This window comes from Cavia porcellus, unplaced genomic scaffold (genome assembly GCF_034190915.1).
Source record: "Cavia porcellus strain 051 isolate PalLab524CR breed Dunkin Hartley unplaced genomic scaffold, mCavPor4.1 scaffold_8, whole genome shotgun sequence".
NCBI classification, from domain to species: Eukaryota; Metazoa; Chordata; class Mammalia; order Rodentia; family Caviidae; genus Cavia; species Cavia porcellus.
Genome location: NW_026947491.1, coordinates 43824961 through 43850474, shown reverse-complemented (window position 1 = coordinate 43850474; position 25514 = coordinate 43824961). Strand labels below are relative to the sequence as shown.

Sequence of the window (25514 nt, the reverse complement as noted above, 5' to 3'; positions counted from 1 at the left end):
TCAAACCAATAATTTTTTCAAACCAGATTTCTGAGGGCTTTTGGAAGAGGAACAGAAATGTGGAAAGCCAATGATGTGCTCCATCACTTACAGGGTGAGAAGCCCTCCATGATCCCTGGCTGATTTTCTGCAGAGGACCCTATGCTTTTCTAAAAGCCATAAAATTTTTAAAATTAAGTTTATTGGTACATTTTAGATATACATAATAATCATATTCACCATAAGGAATTTGTACCGGTACATGATACATTTTGATTCCTCTTTTTTCTCAATCCCCTCTCCTCCTTTCAACCCCTCTTTCCCTCTATTTACAAAGCTTTGTTTCCACTTTATCCTTTTTTAATCTTTTTTCCTTTTTTATAGCACGGAGTAAACCTTAAAGTATGACTTTTTTAAAAATTCTAAATAAAATACATCCTATGATGAAATGCACAGTGTAACAAAAGAATCAAACTGCTTTTAGAATGTATTTCATACACTGAAATAATCTCCATGAAGTAGTAAGGAGAGAAAAGGTTGATTTAAGGAGCACTGGAAAGGAGTGGCATCTATAAGACAGGCAACAGGAACTCTGCATAAGCACTATACTCCAGGGTGCAGAGTTGATCCTATGGGGATAGGACTTAAAAATTTGAAACAGGGTGTACATGTATACTAGTCTACTGTAGTCAGAGTTTGCAAGAGAAATAATTTAATAGAGGACACATAATTTATAGCATTATTTTACAATATTCACACAGAGAGTAAATGCAAAAGAGTGAGGAGCATCTGTCCACACACTAGAGACCCAAAGAAAACATCTGAGGGCCTGGATCTCACAGTAATATCCTGCATGAGTCCAATTGAAGACCTCTAGAGCCCATGACAGTATCTATGCAGGTCTTTTTCATGGATCTGTGCTGGGAAGGCCCAAAGGTCAGTGGTGGAAGCTAGAAAGTCTGCACCAGCAGGATGAAGGATCTACACTGTAGCCAGGAAGCAATGCTTGAACTAAGGACCATCACTCCCCTAAAAATGAAGCACAGCCATCCTCAGCAACAGCGAGGTCCTGAGCTCCTCTGATAACAGCTGAGTTCATATCAGGGAGCCAGCATGACAAGTTTCTTCAGGAGAATCAACAGCACCACCTCTTCCTCTCCAGTTCTCTTTTTTATGCTATTGGCAACAATACTCAGGTGGACCAACCACACCAGCACCATGTGATTCCATTCAGCTAAGTGTTACAAGTCGACCATTAGTGGCCGCCCGCGCCCGCCAGAAGCGAGGACACTAACTGGAGTGAAATGGAAGCCTCTGTTATATTACCCATTCTGAAGAAGAAGCTGGCCTTCCTGTCCGGAGGAAAGGACAGACGAAGTGGCCTCATTCTGACAATTCCATTATGCCTTGAACAAACAAATATGGATGAATTGAGTGTCACTTTGGACTATCTACTCAGCATTCCAAGCGAAAAGTGTAAAGCTAGAGGATTTACTGTGATTGTAGATGGCAGAAAATCACAATGGAATGTGGTGAAAACAGTAGTCTTAATGCTACAGAATGTTGTTCCAGCTGAAGTGTCCCTTGTTTGTGTAGTGAAGCCAGATGAGTTCTGGGATAAGAAAGTAACACACTTTTGTTTTTGGAAAGAAAAGGATAGACTTGGCTTTGAGGTTATTTTAGTGTCTGCCAATAAATTGACTCGTTACATTGAGCCATGCCAGTTAACAGAAGATTTTGGTGGGAGCCTCACCTATGATCACATGGATTGGTTAAATAAGAGGCTGGTTTTTGAGAAGTTTACAAAGGAATCTACTTCATTATTAGATGAACTTGCTTTGATTAACAATGGTAGTGATAAAGGAAATCAGCAAGAGAAAGAAAGGTCCGTGGATTTAAACTTTCTTCCATCAGTTGATCCTGAAACAGTTCTTCAGACAGGACATGAATTGTTATCCGAATTACAGCAGCGTCGATTTAATGGCTCCGACGGAGGAGTCTCATGGTCTCCTATGGATGATGAACTGCTTGCCCAGCCACAGGTTATGAAATTATTAGATTCACTCCGAGAGCAGTATACTCGCTACCAGGAAGTCTGTAGGCAGCGTAGCAAGCGCACACAGTTAGAAGAGATTCAACAGAAGGTGATGCAGGTCGTGAATTGGCTTGAAGGACCCGGATCTGAACAGCTGAGAGCCCAGTGGGGGATTGGTGACTCCATCAGGGCTTCCCAGGCCCTGCAGCAGAAGCACGAAGAGATCGAGAGCCAGCACAGTGAATGGTTTGCAGTATATGTGGAGCTTAATCAGCAAATTGCAGCACTCTTAAATGCCGGAGATGAGGAAGATCTGGTGGAACTGAAGTCCCTGCAGCAGCAACTTAGTGACGTTTGCTATCGACAGGCCAGTCAGCTGGAATTTAGGCAAAATCTCTTGCAAGCAGCTCTAGAATTTCATGGTGTTGCCCAAGATTTGTCTCAGCAGTTGGATGGCTTATTAGGGATGTTGTGCGTAGATGTAGCACCAGCTGATGGAGCATCGATTCAGCAAACTTTAAAACTGCTTGAAGAGAAGCTGAAAAGTGTTGATGTAGGATTGCAAGGATTGTGTGAAAAAGGTCAAGGTCTCCTGGATCAGATCTCCAATCAGGCATCCTGGGCCTATGGAAAGGATGTAACCATTGAAAATAAAGAAAATGTGGATCATATACAAGGAGTGATGGAAGATATGCAACTTAGAAAACAAAGATGTGAAGACATGGTAGATGTGCGAAGGTTAAAGATGCTTCAGATGGTGCAGCTATTTAAATGTGAAGAAGACGCTGCCCAGGCTGTCAAATGGCTGAGTGAACTGCTGGATGCTCTCCTTAAGACCCACACGAGACTGGGCGATGATGCCCAGGAAACGAAAGTTCTCCTGGAAAAGCATCGAAAATTTGTTGATGTTGCACAGAGCACTTATGACTACGGGAGACAGTTGCTGCAGGCCACGGTGGTGTTGTGCCAGTCTTTGCGCTGCACCTCTCGGTCCTCTGGGGACACGCTTCCTCGCCTGAACAGAGTGTGGAAACAGTTTACAGTAGCATCTGAAGAAAGGGTGCATAGGCTGGAGATGGCTATTGCATTTCACTCAAATGCTGAAAAGATTTTGCAGGACTGTCCAGAAGAGCCTGAAACTAAGATAAAGATGCAACAGCAGAGAGATAACATTCCTACAATTAACCAGCATTTAACAGTAATAACCATTAATGTAAATGGTCTCAATGCACCAATCAAAAGAAACAGACTAGCAGAATGGATCAAGAAACAAAATCCAACCATATGCTGTTTACAGGAAACCCATCTAACCCAGAAAGATACTCACAGACTGAAAGTCAAAGGATGGAAAACAATTCTTCATGCAGCAGGAATCCAAAAAAAGGCAGGAGTAGCCATTCTGTTTGCAGACAACGTGAACTTTAAACCAACAATGACCATAAAGGACAAAGAAGGTCACTACATACTCGTAAGGGGAAAACTCCAAGAGGAAGAGATAACTATCTTAAATATATACGCACCAAACTCCAGAGCACCCAGTTATATAAAACAATTATTAACAGAAATGAAAACTCAAATTATCAGTAACACAATTGTAACAGGAGACCTTAATACACCACTGACACCAAGGGACAGATCAACCAGACAGAAAATGAGCAAAGAAATAACAGAACTGAATCACACCTGTGAACAAATGGGTTTGATAGACATATACAGAATGTTCCACCCAACAACATCAGAATACACATTCTTCTTAGCAGTACATGGATCATTTTCTAAAATAGACCATATATTAGCTCACAGAACATATTTAAGCAAATGCAAAAGAGTTGAAATCATCCCTTGCATATTATCGGATCATAGCGCTCTGAAATTAGAAATTAATGACAAAGGATACTGCAAAAATTCCGCAAACACATGGAAACTAAATAACACACTCTTGAGTAATCAGTGGGTCACAGAAGAAATTAAAGAAGAAATTAAACAATACCTAAAAGAAAATGAAAATGCAAATACAACTTACCGGAATCTGTGGGATGCAATGAAAGCCGTTCTGAGAGGAAAATTTATTGCACTGAGTTCCCACATCAGGAAAACAGAACGAATACAAGTAAATAACTTGATGCTACACCTCAAACAGCTAGAAAAAGAAGAGCAAGTCAAGCCCAAAGCCAAAAGAAGAGAGGAAATTATAAGAATCAGAGCAGAAATCAATGCAATAGAGACTAAGAAAACAATCCAAAGAATCAACGAATCAAAGAGTTGGTTCTTTGAAAGAATAAATAAAATCGATAAGCCCCTAGCCAACCTTATTAAAAAAAGGAAAGAAAAAGCTCAAATTCATGCAATAAGAAATGAAAAAGGAGAAATCACTACAGACCCAATAGAAATACAGAGGATCATCAACACCTATTTCGAAAACCTCTACTCTCAAAAGTTTGATAACACAGAAGAAATAGACAGATTCTTAGAAGCATATGAAGTACCAAAGCTAGATCAAGAGGATATAAAACTGTTGAATAACCCAATCTCTGCTAATGAAATTGAGAATGTAATTGGGTCCTTGCCCACCAAGAAGAGCCCAGGCCCAGATGGATTCACTGCAGAATTCTACAAGAAATATAAAGAAGACCTAATGCCGACACTCCTCAAACTATTCAATGAAATTGAAAGGGAAGCAATCCTTCCTAAGTCATTCCTGGAAGCAAATATTACTCTAGTACCAAAACCTGAGAAAGACCCAACTATAAAAGAGAACTATAGACCGATCTCCCTAATGAACACAGATGCAAAAATCCTCAATAAAATATTGGCAAATAGGATCCAGCAAATCATCAAGAAGATTATACACCATGACCAGGTGGGATTCATCCCAGGAATGCAAGGATGGTTCAACATACGCAAATCAATAAATGTAATCCACCATATCAATAAAGCCAAAAATAAGAATCACATGATCATCTCTATAGATGCAGAAAAAGCCTTCGATAAGGTCCAACACTTATTCATGATAAGAACTTTACAGAAAATTGGAATAAATGGTCTTTACCTCAATATAATAAAGGCCATTTATGACAAACCAACAGCCAGCATCATACTAAATGGCCAAAAATTGAAAGCCTTTACTTTAAAATCGGGTACAAGACAAGGATGTGCTTTATCACCACTCCTATTTAATATAGTACTGGAAGTACTAGCCAGAGCAATTAGGCAAGAAAGAGAAATAAAAGGGGTAAAGATAGGAAAAGAAGAAGTTAAATTATCATTGTTTGCAGATGACATGATACTCTACATAGAAGACCCCCTAAACTCCATTGAAATACTCTTAGATACAATAAATAAATTCAGTAATGTGGCTGGATACAAAATCAATACTCAGAAATCAATAGCATTCCTATACACGAACAACAAAATTACAGAGAGGGAAATAAGAGAAACTGGACTATTCACATTAGCAAGCAAAAAAATGAAATATTTAGGAATTACTCTTACGAAAGAAGTGAAAGACTTATACAGTGAAAATTATAATACACTGAAAAAGGAAATTGAAGATGATCTCAGAAAATGGAAAGACATCCCTTGCTCATGGATAGGAAGAACAAACATTGTGAAAATGGCCATTCTCCCAAAACTGTTATACAGATTCAATGCAATCCCAATAGAAATACCATCAACATACCTTATAGATCTAGAGAAATCACTCCTAAATTTCATCTGGAACCAGAAGAGACCTAGAATCGCAAAGGCAATTCTAAGCAGCAAAGACAAAGCAGGAGGCATCACAATCCCTGACTTGAAGTTATACTACAAAGCAACAGTAGTAAAATCAACATGGTATTGGAATCAAAACAGAGCTGAAGATCAGTGGAATAGATTAGAAGATACAACCACAACTACGAACACACTCAACCACCTTATTTTTGATAAAGGAGCCAAGCAGGTTCACTGGAAGAACGACAGTCTCTTTAATAAATGGTGCTGGAAAAACTGGCTCTCCATTTGCCAAAAACTAAAGCTAGACCCATGTCTATCACCATGTACTAAATTAAAATCTAAATGGGTCAAAGATCTGAATATTAAAACAGAAACACTAAATCTATTGGAAGACAAAATAGGTAGAAACCTTGGAGACATAGGAGTAGGTAAAGAATTCATGAACATGACTCAAACCGCACGGGAAATACTTCCCAGAATCAATAACTGGGACCACTTCTTATTAAAAAGTTTCTGCATGTCAAAAGAAATCTCCAGCATAGTGAAAAGAAAACCCACAAACTGGGAAAAGATTTTAGTGAACTCTCTCTCAGACAAGGGCCTCTTGTCTAAAACATACAAAGAATTAAAGAAACTCAGACCTCCGAAATTCAAAGATCCAATCCAAAAATGGGCATCTGAGATGAATATGCAATTCTCAGATGAAGAAATGCAAATGGCAAATAAATACATGAAAAAATGCTCATCATCATTGGTCATTAGAGAAATGCAAATTAAAACCACACTGAGATACCATCTCACTCCTGAAAGAATGGCCAGGATCAAGAAAACCGACAACAAATGCTGGAGAGGCTGTGGGGAAAAAGGAACTCTCCTGCACTGCTGGTGGGAGTGTAGACTGGTACAGCCTTGTGGAGATCTGTCTGGAGATTTCTCAAAAAGTTGGGACTGGAAATCCCATTTATTCCAGCTATTCCACTTCTAGGCATATTCCCAGAAGAACTGAAAGCATCATACCACAGTGATATATGTGCACCTATGTTTATAGCAGCACAATTTGTAATCGCCAGATCTTGGAAACAACCCAAGTGCCCATCAACTGAGGAATGGATAAAAAAGTTGTGGTATTTCTATACAATGGAGTATTATTCAGCTATAAAGAAGGATCACATTGAGATATTTATCAATAAATGGGCACAGCTTGAGACCATACTCATAAGTGAAATAAATCAATCTCGCATGTGTGAATACCGAATAGTTTCCCTAATGTAAGTAATGATTCAAATATATAAAAATATGTGGTAATCATGATTCCCCATTAGGTGGCCTTGAAGCCTTATAAAGTTTTCACTCATTAATTAGAAAGGCTTTATTCTGGGCTTCTTGATATGAAAATATTTGAAGCTAGAGTATATGAAGTTTTACCCAAATATTTCAAGGAAAAAGACACTATGGTAACTACTATTAAGTCAGGTTATAAGGTGGTGAAGTACTAGGTTATTGAAACAGTCATGCTGTGACCTCTATTGTTATATTGTTATGTCCTGTTTTATCTCAATCTCCCCCTTATTGTTTCAAAAAAAAATTATTTAGTCATTTCTTATGTTTGTCTTAATTAAAGAAAAAATTCAAAAAAATTAGGATATATAAATAGTAACTCTTTTCGATTTCCTATTAACTTGTTTTGAAGTCCTGTAGTACTCCCACGATCTTGTTTTGACTGATTAGACTCTGTTCCATTCTATATGATATTATCAAGTTTGAAGACATAGGCAACTACTTTGAAGACAATAAGATTCACTAAGATACCCATTCTGGTTTGACTATTGTCTTCTTTGGAAGTCCTGTAATGTTTACAATGCCTAAGTTTTATTGGTCTTGTTCTCTACTGTTTTGTCCAACTTTATAATATCTAATAAGATAGACAATTCTTTTTAACGAAACAAGGGACAACGTTGATAACCATTGTTGATAAACTTGTACTCTGTTCTACACCATGTGCTATGTCTATCCTTGGTATTGACTGACAGCTTTGTTTTGCCATATTTGACTGTATTCTTCCCCCCCCCCAAAGAAAGTAATAAGCACTAAGGAGTAATAAAATCCAAGATGTGTAAATTATGTTGTAAAAAAGAGAGGGAAAAAAAAAAAGAAAAGAAAAGGAGCTCTAACGGATATAACAGCAAGTGTGTTTGGGGGTGTTAAATAGCTGACTTTATCAATGTTTTTGGAACATTGAACACAGCTGTTTGCAGTCTCCCTGTTTGAATGTCCACCTTGTGTTCTTTGATACTGTGATTTGAGGAACTATTTTCAAGAAAATAGTGTGTAATCTACTAGCAGGTAATTTCTTACTGTTATGGTTTTTTGTTTTGTTTTGTTTTGTTTTGTTTTGTTTTGTTTTGTAGTTCTGTATTGCGTGTACCCTTACGCCGCTTTGGTTTGTTTTGTGTTTTTCTCTTTTTCCTCTTAAATTAAAAAAAAAAAAAAAAAAAAAAAAACAAGTTGACCATTAGCTAATCCACCACATAGGGTTCTTTAGAGAAAGAGAAATAGTATGTTTGAGTGTCTGTATGCACACACACATATTATCAGTTAACTATATTATATATTATGTCTATATATATTTGTGCACATTATATATTAATATAATATATATATATATTATGTACTATAAAATATAATGGAATAAATAAGAAAGAGAGGTTTGATGTTCCTACTTCACTGCTCCCTACCTGCCCTGTCAATGGACTGTTTCTCCTCTGCATGCCCCTTCTGCAATGCTCCCCTGCCTTGGACACCAGCCAACTATGGCTGAAACCTCTAAAAACTGAGAGCTACAATAAACCTTTCCTCCTTTAACTTGTGAATGTCAGGAAGAAGACAAGAATGCCTACTAGCACCTCTTCTGTGCAACATAGTACTCAAAATATTAGGAATTAGGAAGGAAATTAGGCAAGAAAAAGAAATAAATGGGATATGTATAGGAAAAGTAGACTTCAAATTACCATTATTTGTGGAAGATGTGGCCCTCTGCATAGGAGAACCAGAAAAATCCACCAAAGACACTTACAATTTTTCAAATTCAGTAATGCAGTGAATACAAAATCAACACATAAAAATCAATAATTCTCCTGTCACTAGTAATCCACTGAGAAGGAAATTAGGGGGAAAATGCATCTCAATTAGCATCAAGAAGAATTAAATGCTTAGGAAATAACCTAACTAAGAAAGTGAAAGGCCACTACAATGAAAACTACAGCACTCTGAAAATGCAATCAAAGAAGACATCGGAAAATGGAAAGATATCCCTTGTTCCTGGATAAGAAGAAACAATACAGTCAAAATAGACATACTTTCAAAACTTGATATATAGATTTAATGCAATCTCAGCCAAATTCCAACAGCATTCTTCAAAGAATTCAAGAAAACAATTCTAAAATTCAAATGTAATACAAAGAGACCAAGAATAGCAAAAACAATCCTGGCTCACAAGAACAAAACAAGAGACATCACAGTCTCAGACTTGAAGTTATTACAAAGCTATTATGATTTAAAAAAATAAAAACACCATGGTACTGGAACAAACAGACACAAAGATCACTGGAACAAAATAGAGAATGTAGCACAACCCCAGCACATTCAACTATTTCATCTTTGATAAAAGGAGCAAAAACATATTCTGGAGGAAAGATAGCCTTTTTACTAAATGGTATTGGGAAAACTGGCTACCCATGTGGATTGAAGCTAGACCATTATATTTCATTATGTATGAAACTAAAATCAAACCAGATCAAAGATCTAATCATTAAAACAGAAACATTAGACCTGATGGAAGAAAAATAGGTAAAACTTTTGAAGTCATAAGCATAGGCAAGGACTTTCTTAACAGAATCCAGTTGTACAGGAAATAGTATCAAAAATCAACAAATGAAATCATATCAAATTTTAAAACTTCTGCACAGCAAATGAAACAACCAAGTAAAATGACAACTTATAGAATAGGAAAAAAAATTTGCTAGCTATGCCCTAGTCAGAGGACAAAAATCTATAACATATATAAAACTCAAGAAAATTAGGCCTACAAAAATAAAAGACCAAATCTAATAAATGGGCAAGTGATATGATTACATACTTCGCGAAGTGGAAGAGAAATAAGGAGAAGGAGGAGAAGGAGAACTCGGACAAGGACTAGGAGAAAAAGAAGAGGTCAATAAAAATGAAAAAAATGCTCAAAACTGCTTATCATTAAAGAAATGCAAATGAAAGCAATGTTGAGATTCTGTCTTGCCCTTGAAAGAACAAACATCATCAAGAAATCAAATAATAAGAAATACTGTTGAGGCTGCAAGGAGAAAAAAATCCTTGTAAACAGTGGTAAGAATGACAACTAGTATAACAACTTTGGAAGTCAATGTAGAAGTTCTTCATAAAACTGAAACTAGAGATTCCATTTAACCCAGATATTTTCCTTTTACGTACCTCCCTCCCCAAATTAAAGATATCGTATCACAGTAAAATGTGTATACCTATGTTTATAGCATCATAGTTCATAAGCGTTAAATCTTGGAAGCAGCTAATGCATCTATCAACAGATGAATGGATAAAGAATGTGTTATTTATGCACAATGGAAAGATTTTAAAAAAAGATAAACTTGCAGAAAACTGGACTGCTTTGAGACCAACAAGTTAAGTGAAATCAGACACACAAGCTTAAATACTGTACAGTATCTCTTATTTGAGAAACCCAAAGTATAGAGAGAGAGCAAACTAAAACATAATAAGAAGTAGGGACATGAATGTGCTTCAAATTGGAAAGGGATAAAGACATAGAGGGATAGGGAAGGAAGCGAGGGAAAAGGGTTGAAAAACAGAATTAAGATGTTTTATGTGTATGTGCCAATTCCCAACAAGGAATACAAATATTATGTACTACAAACATATCCTTAAAAAACTCCAAAATAAAAAAGATCACTCTCACAAAAATGAACAAATAAAAACAAACTTGCCAGGAACACTCAAACACCTAAGGCTCAGATCTTAGAAAAAACAGGTGAGGAAGAACACTGTCACAATGAAAAAAAAGAAACAACAACATGGCAACCACGATGGAAATCCAAACAACCTAATTCTGAGCAGGCACTGTTGCCTCACAAAGCTCATGTCCTGTCACTGTACCAAGTGTGGCCTCCTTTTGGAGATCCAAGAATCCTTTGTTTGAAACCATCAAAACCAGGTGGGTGAACTGGAGGTAGGTGCCCAATGTCATAAATTGCTTAGAAACTTGTGAGGGCAGAGCTGAGTAAGACATCAGAGGCAGAATCTGCTGGCAGCATTATAGAGATTAAGCAAATGAAGCAGAAAAACTACATTGTGAGCCACTCATTGTGACCTTTGGAAAGTTATCTGAATAAGATTATTATTCACACAGTCCTATATAATATGAGAATTCCTGTGAGCCTGGAAATGGCCTAGGCCTGTCTCCTAGATACTTCCTACAAATGGAAAATCAAGAAGGTGCTCACCTCATGCAAAGATGAGGGTTTGTCAATAAGGAGCCAAGCATGATGCACTAAGTTATGTGCATTCCAGAAATGGAACAAATAGGAAAAACAAAAGGTACAGAATGAATACTCAGCAAGAAAAAAGGTACAGTAAAGTACCAGGAAAAATTAAATTCTACACAATAAGAAAAAGATGGAAAAATGTTGTGACATAATAAAAGACACAAATGTTAACTTGCGACCCTCAGAAAAAGACAGAGTAACAGTAAATGTCAGGCCAAATTGAAAGATGACACATACAGAGGAAAACCACGGCAGATACCAATAAGAGCACAGGAAAAGATGGACAAAAGCTCAGGGAATGCAAGAAAGATCAGAGAATATTAAAATAGAAACAAGAGAAAATAAGAAACAGGAGAGCAAAACACCCATAGTAGTCACACTTTCCATTACTGGGACAAAATACATACTATTAAAATAGAAAGAGAGAGACTTATTTGACCCCAACACTGAAAGAACATACAAAGTGGTAGCCATGCCAGAGGCAGAGAACCAAGAAGTTAAGCCGCATCCTCCCATGAGTTAGCTGGCACCACCCCAACCCCGCAAGCAAGCAACTGGCTGATTTGGAGGAACACAGGATGAATTGATAGCAGCTAAAGTAAAGAAACAATTCAATGCTTGTATTGTTTGATTGAGTTTGCAGGCCTAAAGCCAGTAGTATGAGCAACTATTTTTAGAGGATAACAATGTGCAGTATAGTAACTGTTGTAAATTTCCTACTGTCTTGTTTTTTGAAATCTAGTATCATTCTCATTGTTTTGTTTTGTTTTGTTCTATTTTATTGTTTTATTTTATTCCCTTTAAAATCAAAAAGAACATACAGGACAATTTACTTGGTTCTAAAACAAAATGAAAGTATATTCTAAAATTTTAATAATTTAAAAGGGCCAGTCATGTTGGAACTTGGGGGACTGAACAAGAAAGCAAAGAGCCCTCCTTCCTGGTAAGCAGCAGTGGTGCAAGCAAGCAGCCAGGTGCACCAGGTAGAGAACAAGTCAATGTCTCCCATGAGCCTACCAGCGCATGACTGAGAATCAAACATGTGCCTCCTGCTTCCAGGTTAGCAGCTGGATGGTGCTGAGGACAGCTGGAGTTGATAGCAACTAAGGCACATAGACAACTAAATGCTTATATTGTTGGGTTGATTATGCTGACCTGGGGCCAGAAGTCTGAGCATCTTTTGGGAGGATGACAGTATGTAATACAGCAAATATGGGAGATATTCTTCTATCTTCTCTTTGAAGGCAAATATTGTTTTCACTGTTTTGCTTTGTTCTGATTAATTGTTTTGTTCTGTTCAATATTTTATTTTGATAGGTTTTATAGTGTTCTGTTTTTGGTTTGATTTGGCTATACCTGATTGAATGAACAACTATTGTGAAGATAACGAGATATATACTACACCTATTACTGTTATCCTGGTACCCTGCTCTTAAGTTCTGTACCAATTTTATAGCACTGTCTCAATTGGCTTTGTTCTGTCTTGTTTTGTTATATTTTACTATCTTCAAAATAAAAAAAAATTTAAAGGTATTTAAAAGACAAATACCACTTGAATCCACATATATAGAGCCATTTAGATCCTTTTTTTGGAAAACTGAAATACAAAATTTATATGGAAATGGGGATATTTTACTTTTTAATTTTAAAATTTTTTAAATTTTACAATAAAACAAACCAAAACAGAACAAAATAAATCAGAATGGAACAATGCAAGCAACACCGATTTCACAAGACAACAGGATGTCTTATTACCATAATGTCTCTTGTTGTCTTTGAAACAGTTGTCCATACCCTCACACACAATACAATCAAAAAGAACAAAATAGGTCCAGAGCCCAGCCACACTAGGCTGAGCTCACCTGGCAGGTTTCAGGCCTGCCCAAGACATTCCCAGTGACCTTCTCCAGAACCAGGAACTGGGAAACTCAGCTGGCAGCTGGGGTTTCAGGCCTACCCAGGACACTCCCAGCGACCTTCTCCAGAACCTGGAACCTAGAACCGGGAAACTCAGCTAGCAGCTTGGGTGCGTCTGTGCACCATCCTGTGCCCCAGAAACTTATTAAGATCATTGCTCCCAGAGCTCAAGGACCCACCCAGGTCCCAGCCACACTAGACTAGCCTTGGGAGGTTTTGCAGCCTGAGTAGATTACCCCCAGCGACCTTCTTCAATTACAGGAGTTGAGAGCAGGTGAAGTGAGTTCCAAGGCATTGGTCTTTACCCAGGGAGAGCGTTAGCCCATCATCCACAGTGGGTAGGTGCCTGCCCAGCTACCTGGAACACTGAAGGAGGCACGGGAGGGCCTGAGGGCTTGACTGGACCTTGATCAGCAACCTCCATTCAGTCCCAGGAGCCTAGGGCATAGGAGATGATTTCCAACACTTCCAGGGGAAGCCTTAGAAAAACACTTGAAACACAGAAATATAGGAAAATGACAAAACAAGAAACTAAAATGCAATCTCAAACCTCCAGCCCATCCCAAGAAAGCTTAGGAGCCATGTACATAGGAGAAAATATATGCCATACACCTGAAATACCTGTAATAATAGCAACTGAAATGAAGAAGCAACTCCAGGAAGCTTCAAAGGAATTTAAACTAGAAATAATCTCCCAGGTAAAAGAAGAAATGATAAAAGTAGTGAAACAGATGCTGAACACGTCTAAAGAAGACACAGTTAAAAAGTTAGAGGAACAAAACAAAAAGATAGAGTCCCTGGATGAACAATTTAAGAAACAAACAAAATACATGAAGCAGATTCAGAGAGATATACAGGAAATCAAAAATTCCATCAAAAGTTGTCAAAACTGACTCAGTGAAAGTGAAGATAGAATTTCAGACCTCAAAGACAAGATTGCAGCTAGTGAACAGGAAAGGAAAGATCTTTTAAAAATAACAAGGAATCAGGAAATAACAATTCAACAGCCGCAAGATGATGCAAAGAAAAACAATATAAGATTAACAGGGATAAATGAAAAAGAAGGGAACAACACAAATGATATCAAAAGGCTATTCACAGAAGTCATAGCTGAAAATTTCCCAAACAAGATAATGGAAACTGACATTAGGATTAGTGAAGCATATAGAACTTCAAATAGCCATAACCAAAATAAAACTACACCCGGGCATATAATAATCACTATCCCAGAAATCCAACATAAGAATAGAATACTAAAAGCTGTCAGAGAGAAAAGACAGATCGCCTATAAAGAAAAGCTTATCAGAATCACAGCAGACTTCTCAACACAAACAATGAAGTCAAGAAGACCATGGAGTGTATCCTGGCCCACAGGACAGTAGGTGCTAGAAGGGGAGTGGGGATGAGAAGAGACAAGAGATACAAAGAATGGAGGCAAGACAGTGCTCTGATTAAGTCTCGTTTATTCAAAGAAAGAGTAACAAATATATAGTATATTGGAGGAGGAGGGAGTTGGGTTCTGAGACATCAGCAGGTAATTTAGCAACAGTGGCAAGACCGGGGGTTATAGGGTAATTCAAATTTCCAGCATGTGGCCTCATAATGTGGGCTGATTAGCACAATCCCTGAATGGGCCAAACCACAGAGACCTGTGACCTAAGGAGAAACAGGCTAGACAAGGAAAGAAGCCTAACTACCAAATGGAAACTTAGCTCCTAGAGGAGGTTAAGGTGGCTGCTGCCTGCAGATATAAGGTGGCAGCCAATTACAGGGCTTCCCCCAGGTCCCCCTTTACTTCAACATATAAGAGGCTGCATCCTTGAGGAGACTGTGCCTGTTTTGGGTCAAGGTGCTTTCACAGGGGTGCCAACCTAGCCTTACCTGTCACTGGAAGGCAGGGCAGCGAGAGGCCCAGTTCCTGTCTTAGATGGTGGTTGGCATCCCGTGTGAGGCCCAGTTGAACATCTCTGGCTATTCAGTCTATCACACCAAGGTAAGAGAAATGGAGCAGGCAGCATGCTTTCACAAAGCATTATCATAATACAGTTTTGCAGGCTCCATGTAATTTTCTCTATCAGCCATTTCAAGCCTATGCTAATGGACCTGTATAGGTTGCATTTTTATGGCACCCACCTGTTGTTTGACAAAAGCCATCAACTTATTAAAAAGAAAAGGGCCTAATGAGAGTAAAAAATCAACAGTCCAAGCAATGGTCCAACTAATTATAGAACTGCAGTTAGTGAGGGTGACAAACCCAACATCAATGTCAGAGGTATCGTTATGAGAACTTCCCTGGAGGTAGGGGGAATCTCTGAAACCTATTGGCTGCACTCTAAGGGGGAGGCTGGCACTACACTTTAAGTCAGGACTTGGGTCTAATTGATCCTTATTTTGGGGGCTTGGGGAGACATACCCATTTTTGTGCATTGCCTCCTCCCACTTGGGAGCTATATTGAAGGTATGCCATCTTATCATTGTAATCTGTCATTCTAGTGTAAGAGGTGGGCTTAGTTTTAACTATACCTCCCTTTCAATCACATAGGGAACCGAATAGAGTGGCACTCAGAGCCCTTGCACTGTGAGGGGGGTCCAAAGCCTCCCTTTTCTGGCAGCAGGAGAATCATCATAATCCCAACGGACAGGATCCAGGCTGTCAGTTCCATCATCTGAAAAACAAGCGCTGGGAAAAGTCTCTCAGGGGTCATTTTTGTTCCTGGAGTCATCTGTAACATTACTCTTTTTGTTGCATTTGATCTATTTGTTTAACCAATGGTTCTGGTAGCCATCTTGCAGATTTCATCTCTTTAGAGTAAATGCATACTGATCCTCATCCCCAGATAAGGACTGGGTCTGGACCATGCCATGAGTTAGTCAGGGGGTATCTCCATAGTACAGAGGCAAATTGTTTTTGTGTTTCGGCTGCTGATTTCCGGTGGCATCCAAATTTTAAAAATTAAGGATGAATAAGGCATGAGATAGAATATTTTTAGGTGACCCCCTTGTGGGGTACCATTCCCCTTTTTTATTTTATAAACAGTGAGTTTTAGGGAAAGATATGCCCTTTCAACTATGCGTTGGCCTTGAGGGTTATAAAGTATGCCTTTTATATGATTAATATTAAGATGTTCTATCTTTGGAGTCCTTTTTGAAGTCCTTTTCAAAATGACCAGTTTCTCCACAAGTAAAACATTTTTGTTTATGCTTTTGAGATAAGAACTGTTTAACTGTAAGCCTTTGCAAAGCGGCAGCCACAGCAAGGCCTTGCTGGTAAGCAGCTCCAATGTCAAAGCAAAGGCATATATATCCTGTCAGGTCAGTTTTGTTTTTATGAAGTCTGATAGCGGCCTGACAGGCAGCATTAGCATTCTCAAAAGCTAACTGCTTAACAAAATCTGTACCTGCATCAGTGTGACCAAAAATTCTGCCAGCGGCGGTAATCAAATGATAGACAAATTCTGAGAAAGATTCATCAGGCCCTTGCTTAATGCTCATCAGAGAGGAACTCATATCACCCTTTGTAGGCAGTTTTATCCATGCTTGAGTAGCTGCTGTTTGAATTTGAGTGAAAAGCGTTGGGTTAAATTGCTTTTGGGCCTCTCTGTCTGCATAGGCACCCTCCCCTATTAACATATCAAGGTCCCACCCATTGCCAGCTTGTGTATTGTGCCTGGTGGTCTCTTTGCAATTTTCTATATATTCTTATTTCCATAAAAGATAGTCCCCACTCAATAAGGTTGCTTGGACCAATCCTTGCCAATCTGTAGGTGTGAGCCAGCCATCAGCCAAAGAATCCAAGACAACAGCCTTAGCGCTGTATTGTGCCACTGCCATTTTTTAATTCTCTTAACTGTCTGAAATTAAAAGCAGTGTGGTGGCAAATAACCTGGTCTTCTCCGCCTGTTGTCTCGGTCACAGGGAAAGCATTTAACTCCAATATGGGATCAAGGCCAAGAGGTAAATTTTGAAATGTCCCTCAGGGGGGTCACTGAATGGGAGAGGTTCTGGAGGAAGTTTTGGGGTTAGTTACACTTTTCATTTTAAATTTTGCCATTTTTAGCCTTTCTAATTGGACTATTAAATTCTGATGTTCTTTTTCCAGTTCAATCTGTTCTTTTAAAAGTTCAAATTTTTCTCTTAATTCCTTCCTAGCATCAAAAGTTAAACACGCTGAAGCGGGAACAGTGGGGCCATTACAGGATGAGGGCTTTGTCTACGCTGGCCGCCTGGTGTGGGGTGGGGCTGCAGCGTGCTAAGCCTGGAGCGGGTTGGGCCTTAGCAATTACCGGATCCCTTTGTTCCCGAGATAAAATTTCATCTATTAAATCACAGTAACTAAAGGCCATTACCGGGAACTTTTCAGGTCCAAAGAGGTCACAATAATCTTTAAGCGCTATGCCAACCTGTTTCCACTGTTTGAGACTGATAGAGCCTTGAGTAGGAAATCAAAGGCAAACCTCTTTTATAAAATCGAAGTATTGGCATAATTGCTAATATTCACCTTTACTTCTCATGCCTTTAAATCTTTTACTAAATTTTCAACAAAAATCTCATATTGGCTAATTCTTGTCCCATATCGCTATTTACTTACTGAGGTTCAATGTGGCGTGGCAGGTTCCCACATCATCAGGTTCTCTATTTCCTTTTCTTTTTCTACTTTGAGCCCACAAATAACGTCGCTCATGGAATCCCCTGTTCTCTTGTCCGACATTGGGTGCCACTTGTCCCAGCCTGTGGATGAGTCAATGTAGACGCTAGAGGGAAGTGGGGATGAGAAGAGACAAGAGACACAAAGAATGGAGACAAGACAGTGCTCTGATTAAGTCTCATTTATTCAAAGAAAGAGTAATGAATATATAGCATATTGGGGGAGGAGGGAGTTGGGTTCTGAGATGTCAGCAGGCAACTTAGCAACAGTGGCAAGACCGGGGGTTATAGGGTAATTTAAATTTCCTGCACGTGGGGGGGGGGGGTAATGTGGGCTGGTTTAGTGTAGTCCCTAAATGGGCCAAACCACAGAGACCTGTGACCTAAGGAGAAACAGGCTGGACAAGGAGAGAAGCTTAACTACCAAATGGAAACTTAACTCCTAGAGGAGGTTAAGATGGCTGCTGCCTGCAGATATAAGGTGGCAGCCAATTACAGGGCTTCCCACAGAGTGAAGTATTTCAGATCCTAAAGGAAAACGATTTTAAACCTAGACTGATGTACCCTGTAAAACTGTCCTTCAAAATGGATGGAGAAATAAGGTACTTCCATGACAAAGAACAGCTGAAGAATTTCATGAACACCAAGCCAACCTTGCAAAGAATACTGAAAGACAGTCTAGATACATATAAGAAAAAACCACTAAGCAAGGTAGAGAACTAAACAGAATGAAAAGATAAACATGCAACAGCAGAAAGATAATATGTCAACAATAAGCCAATACATAACAGTTATAACCATCAATGTAAATGGTCTCAATTCACCAATTAAAAGTAACAGACTGGCAGAATGGATCAAGGAACAACATCCAACCATATTACTGTCTGCAAGAAACCCATCTAACCCAAAAGGAAACTCACAGACTGAAAGTCAAAGAATGGAAAACAAGACTTCATGCAACAGGAACTGAAAAAAAAAAAAAAAAAAAAACGGGGGTAGCTATTTTGTTTGCAGATAATGTGAACTTCAAACCAAGAATTATCCTAAGAGATAAAAAGGTCACTAAATACTGGTTAGGGGAAAACTTAAAGAGGAAGAGATAACTATCTTAAATATATATGCACCAAATTCCAGAGCACCCAGCTATACAAAGCAAGTATTAGTAGAAATGAAAAATCAAATTAGCAATAACACAATTATAACAGGAGACCTTAACAGACCATTGATACCAAGGGACAGATCAACCAGACAGAAAATCAGCAAAGAAATAACAGAAATGAATCACACCTGTGAACAACTGCATTTGGTAGACATATACAGAGTGTTCCATCCAACAACATCAGAATAGACATTCTTCTCAGCAGCACATGGAACATTCTCTAAAATAGACAATATACTAGCTCACAGAACATATTTAAATCAATGCAAAAGAATTGAAATTATCCCATGCATGTTATCAGATCATAGTGCCATGAAACTAGAAATTAATGATAAAAGAAATTGCAAAACCCCACAAACACATGGAAATTGAATAACACATTCTTGAGCAATCAGTGGGTCACAGAGGAAATTAAAGAAGAAATTAAACAATACCCACAAGTAGATGAAAATACAAATACAACTTACTGGAATCTGTGGGATGCAATAAAAGCAGTCCTCAGAGGAAAGTTTATTGCACTGAGTTCCCACATCAGGAAAACAGAACAAACACAAATAAACAACCTGTTGCTATACCTCAAACATCTAGAAAAAGAAGAGCAAGGCAAGCCCAAAGACAAAAGAAGGAAATTACAAAAATCAGAGCACAAATTAATGCAATAAAGAGTAAGAAAACAATATAAAGAATTACCAAATCAAAGAGTTGGTACTTTGAAAGAATAAATAAAATTGATAAGCCCCTAGCCAATCTTATTTTAAAAAGGAAACAAAAAACTCAAATTCATGCAATAAGGAATGAAAAGGGTGGAATCACCACAGACTCTGTGGAAATACAGAAGATCATCAATACTTATTTTGAAAATCTTCACTCTCGGAGAGTTTGAAAATGGCAGCCTGCTAGGGGGCTGGGTGCAGAGTCTCTGCAGACAAATTAGATCAGATGCTAGAATATGACAACATAGAGAGGGCCAGACAAATGGATAATGATTCTTATTAACCAAGGCGATAACCAAAGGAAAAACTAAAACTAGGAAGAGGAAACTAGGAAGCGTGGGTGGAAATCATGATGCACTTCTGAGCCCTTTTCCATGCTGTACTAGGTGCGCCCGGAGGATCTAAGGTCATGCCGAGACCATGGCTGCCGATAACGGGGGTCCACAAATCTCGGACCCTTAACAGGAGGACGTGGCACAGTGAGAAGTGGATCCAAGGGGAAAAGTTGTATTGGCTCTTGGCAACTGCTGGAATTGAGACCTGGGACCCCACGAAGCAGCCAAAGCCACCTGGCCATGCAGGAGGAGATGGCAAGAAGCTCCAGAGCTCTGAAGCCAGACACTGCACAGTTTTCTGACTGATCCATGTTATACTGGGAATGCAGTGAGGACAGGCTGCACGGTGTGCAGTGGACCCAAGAGAAAGATCTGCATTGAGTCCTAGTGAGTACTAGGTACTGAGTCCCACAGCTGCTGTCGATGGCTGTAGGACATCTTGGAATTGGGCAGAGCCTGGCACTGCAGTGCAGGTGTGTCCTGGGGGAACACTCTCTATAGTCACCCCTAGCACAGAGAGTTCTGGCAGAGGACAGCTTGGATTTCGGCAGAGCACTGCACCACGATGACAACAGTCAGACGCTTCTGGTGCAAAGAGAACTGGCAGGGTCTGCTGGGGCTGAACCACGCCTCTGGTTGGGACCCAATAAGAAGATACAAAATAGTCGCGACACTATGACATCCACAAGGTACAGCCTAACTTGCAGATTGACTGGCACAGAGGCTGGAGGCTAGCCTGCACCAACCATGCATCCCTGCCTACCTCAGGTAACAGTAAATTGGGGAAGGCAGCAAAAAATCCAGTCAGCATGCTTCAAAAAGACCCTAAGCAATATGGAGAGGGACAGAGACCCCCAGGACACACCAGTCTGAAAGAAATCAGAAACATGACAAGAGATAGAAATTTTTAAAAATCTCCAATTGTCGAACCTGGGAAAATAAGCCCAGGAGAAGTAAATATAGAAGAGAACCAGCACAGTAACCATCCAATACTAGACACAGCATCAGCCAATATAAAGAAATGCCTTCATGACCTCATAGACAAATTTAAAACTCTGCTTCTGATCCAAGTGAGATCACAGATCCCCAAGAGATCACAGATTCCCAAGAGAACACAGATGAAAGAAAGGAGGAAATCAGAAAAGAAAGAGAAATCTCTGATGAAGAATTTAAATATAACCTAGAATACCTGAAACAGATCCAAAGAGATTCCCAGGAAACTAAAAACTCCGTTGAAAACTGGCAAAATGCCTTGACAGAAACTAAAGTTAGCCTTTTGAAACTTGAAGAGAGATTTATGATATATGACTGTGAAAGAAAAGACCTCTTAAAAATAGGGAACCAGAAAGAAACAATTCAATGGCTAGAAGACAACAAAAGGATACATAACTTAAGAATAAAGCACGTGAGCAAGGAAGCCAGAGTAACCAAAAATAAACTACAAAGAATATTCACAGATATATTAAAGGAAAACTTCCCAAGCATAGGAAAAAGAAATAATATCCAGATAAATGAGGCATACAAAACTCCAGCAACCTACAACCAAAACAGATCTATACTCAGACATATAATAATCAAGATTCCATAAATCCACCAAAAGAACAGAATACTAAAAGCAGCCAGGAAAAGAGAAGCAGATTACCTACAATGGGAAAATTATCAAAATAACAACAGATTTATTAACATAAACTCTCAAATTGAGAAGGACCTGGGGGGAAATAGTCCAAACCCTGAAAGAAAATAATTTGCAACCAAGACTGATATACCCAGAAAACTCTCTCTCAAAATTAATGGAGAAATAAGATGTTTCCAAGACAAGGAGGAACTGTGGGAGTTCATGGCCACCAACCCAACCCTACAGAGAGTGCTAAAGGACATTCCAGAGAGAAAGAGGAAGCGATACCAGGATTCCAGCAACAGTGGCAGAGAGGCCTCAATGAATGGGGCAGACAGTGGAATGAGGGAGTAAGGTGGACAAATTATAGCAATAAAGTGAAGTAGCAGACATGAGGCAGAGATGGTAAGCTATAATCTTTAATATAGATAGCTTTGATACACTATAATAAAAAAAGGCAGAGGTCATTGTTAATAGTGTATCAGGATTTAAAAGTCACAGTAGTCTTATCGCTCGGTTTAGTTTGAATTTATTTAGTTCCAGTCTGTCCACTCATATCAGATTTGAAGGCACAGATGTCTAACCCAAAAATAGCAGGTTATATCATGGTAACTATCCTTAATTTCCTATTAACTTAAACTGAAACCCTATATTGCTTATATTGTCTTACTATGACTGATCTTATTTGAATCTGATTTGTTAGACTGCAGTCTTGCCTTGGCTGATTTTATTCGAATTTGGTATGCTTGACAGTATCAAGTCTAAAAGTAGAGGCAATTACTCTGAAGATGACAAGATGTAAAAGATACCCATACTGGTTTTGATTATTAACAGCTCTCAAATCCTACAATGTTTTCAAAGTTGTGTTTTTATAAAAATAGCTATATAATGCTATGCCTTACTATATTAAGCCTGATGATGTGCACAAGTCTATTGAAAACAACAAGAGAAAGCATAGTAACTATGGTAGATCACCTAATATTGTGGTCTTATGTGTCTTTTTCATTGCATGTTTTTCTAGGAATTTGTTTTGCTGTCCTGTTATGATTTGTTTTTCCCTATAATACAGAGAGGATAGATATACATGTAGAAATTCACACATGGGAAGAATTTTTTAAACTATTTATAGGAACAGATTATATAATGCAAGATGTAATGAACAGATAATATAAAGAAGAAGAGACACTAAGAAACTCAATACTAATTCTATAGCATTATGACATAAAATCTATCAATACTATTTTTCACTGTTCAGAGTGATATTAGTCTAGTCTCAAGTTCAATTTTAGCATACGTAAAGATAAGGACAGCTACTCTGAAGAGAATGAGAGACATTATGGAGGTCATTATTGTCCTCCCCAATGTCAGATCTTGAAGACGTAAAAAGCCTTTATCATCCTGTAATGATTTGATTAGTTCTATAATATGCAGTATGTATTTAATGTGTGTGAAGATGCGGACAACTATTTTGAAAAAAACTAGAGACAATAAGATAGACAGTGAAGATCTCCAGTGGACTTGCTTTGAAATCTGTATTTTTTTAAATTGTTTCTTTTTGAACTGTTTTGTTCTGTTTTGATATATTTAATCTTACCATCTTTAAGATAAAAAGCAAGTATGTAGGATTGATAACCATATTAGTAAGTTTTTGTTGGATCATTGAGCAGAACTGTTGACAGTGTCACTATTTGAATGTCACTTTACATACTTTAATTTTGTAACCTGAACAACCATTTCTAAGATGACAACATGAAACTTACCAACTGGTGATTTCTTACTGTTTATTTTTCTGTAATTCTGTATTATTTCTACCATTTTTCCATTTTTTGTTTCTTTCTCTTTAAATAAATAAAAAAAAGAAAATCTTTACTCTCAAAGGTTTGATAACCCTAAATGGACAGATTGCTAGAAACATATGAATTACCAAAGCTGGATCAAGAAGTTGTAAAACTGCTGAATAACTCAATTTCAGTTAATGAAATTGAAAATGTAATTAGAACCTTACCAACAAGAAAAGCCCAGGTCCTGATGGATTCATAGCTGAATTCTACAAGAAATTCAAGGAAGACAATGCCAACACTCATCAAACTCTTCAATGACATTGAAAGGGAAGCAATTCTCCCTAACTCATTCCTGGAAGAAAGTACTACCCTAATACCAAAACCAGAGAAAGACTCAACCAAAAAAGAGAACCACAGGCAAATCTCCCTAATGAATATAGATGCAAAAATTCTCAATAAAATACTGGCAAACAGAATGCAACCAGTCATCAAGAAGATTATATGCCTTGACAAGTGGGATTAATCCCAGGAATGCAGGGATGGTTCAACATATGCAAATCAATAAACATAATACACTACATAAATAGAACCAAAGACAATAATCACATGATCATCTATAAGTGCAGAAAAGCTTTTGATAAGGTCCAACATTCATTCATGATAAGAACCTTACAGAAAATTGGAATAGATGGTCTTTACCTCAATATGATAAAGGCCATCTATGACAAACCTACAGCTAGCATCATATTAAATGGCCAAAAACTGAAGGCTTCACCTTAAAATCAGGCATAAGAAAAGGATGTCCCTTATCACTGCTCCTATTTAACATAGTACTGGAAATACTAGCCAGAGCAATAAGACAAGAGAGAGAAATAAAAGGGGTAAAGATAGAAAAAGAGGAAGTTAAATTATCATTATTTGCAGATGACATAATACTCTACATGAAAGACCCTCAAAACGCCATTGAAAGACTCTTAGATATAATAAATTCAGCAATGTAACTGGATACAAAGTCAATACTCAAAAATCAATAGCATTTCTATATACTAACAACAAAATCACTGAGAAAGAATCAAAAGAAGCCACACCCTTCACACTAACATCCAAAAAAATGAAATACTTAGGAATTAATCTCACAAAAGTAGTAAAAGATCTATGCAGGGAAAATTATAATATCTTGAAAAAAGAAATTGAAGAGGATCTCAGAAAATGGAAAGACACCCCTTGCTCATGGATAGGAAGAATAAATATCATTAAAATGGCCATTCTCCCAAAACTGTTATACAGATTCAAAGCAATCCCAATGAAAATACCATCAACATACCTCATAGATCTAGAGAAATCAACCCTAGAATTCATCTGGAACCAGAAGAGACCTAGAATAAAAAAAGCAATTCTAAGCAGCAAAGGCAAGACAGGAGGCATCACAATCCCTGACTTGAAGTTATATTACAAAGCATGTGTAAAAAATCAACATGGTACTGGAATAAAAACAGAGCCGAAGATCAATGGAATAGATTAGAAGATACAGCCACAACTACCAACACACTCGACCATCTTATCTTTGATAAAGGGGCCAAACATGTTCATTGGAAAAAAGACAGTCTCTTTAATAAATGGTGCTGGGAAAACTGGCTCTCCACATGCCAAAATCTAAAGCTAGTCCCATGCCTATCACCATATACTAAACTAAAATCTAAATGAATCAAAGATCTGAATATTTAAACAGAAACACTAAATCTGTTGGAAGATAAATTAGGTAAAAATCTTGAAAACATATGGGTAGGTAAGTAGTTCATGAACAGGAATCAAACCACACGGAAAATACTTCCCAGAACCAATAGCTGGGATCATGTCTTTATAAAAAGTTTCTGCATGTCGAAAGAAATCTCCAGCATAGTTAAAAGAAAATCTACAAACTGAGAAAAAATGTTAGTGAACTGTCCCTCAAAGAACTTCTGTCTAAAACATATAAATAATTTTAAAAAACAGACCCCTGAAATTCAAAGACCTAATCCAAAAATGGGTATCTGAGATGAATACACAGTTCTCAGA

The 25514-nt window shown here is 38.1% G+C and overlaps 1 protein-coding gene across 1 annotated transcript; it reads left to right on the top strand.

Annotated features, from left to right (window-relative positions):
• The first annotated feature begins 1245 nt into the window (after nt 1-1245).
• Nucleotides 1246-20365, top strand: LOC100730945 (SEC14 domain and spectrin repeat-containing protein 1-B-like). Its single transcript, XM_063255572.1, has 2 exons — nt 1246-3166; nt 20194-20365. Exons 1-2 carry the CDS (start codon nt 1284-1286, stop codon nt 20363-20365), a joined length of 2055 nt encoding a protein of 684 aa, XP_063111642.1. The 5' UTR covers nt 1246-1283.
• Nucleotides 20366-25514: the final 5149 nt, after the last annotated feature.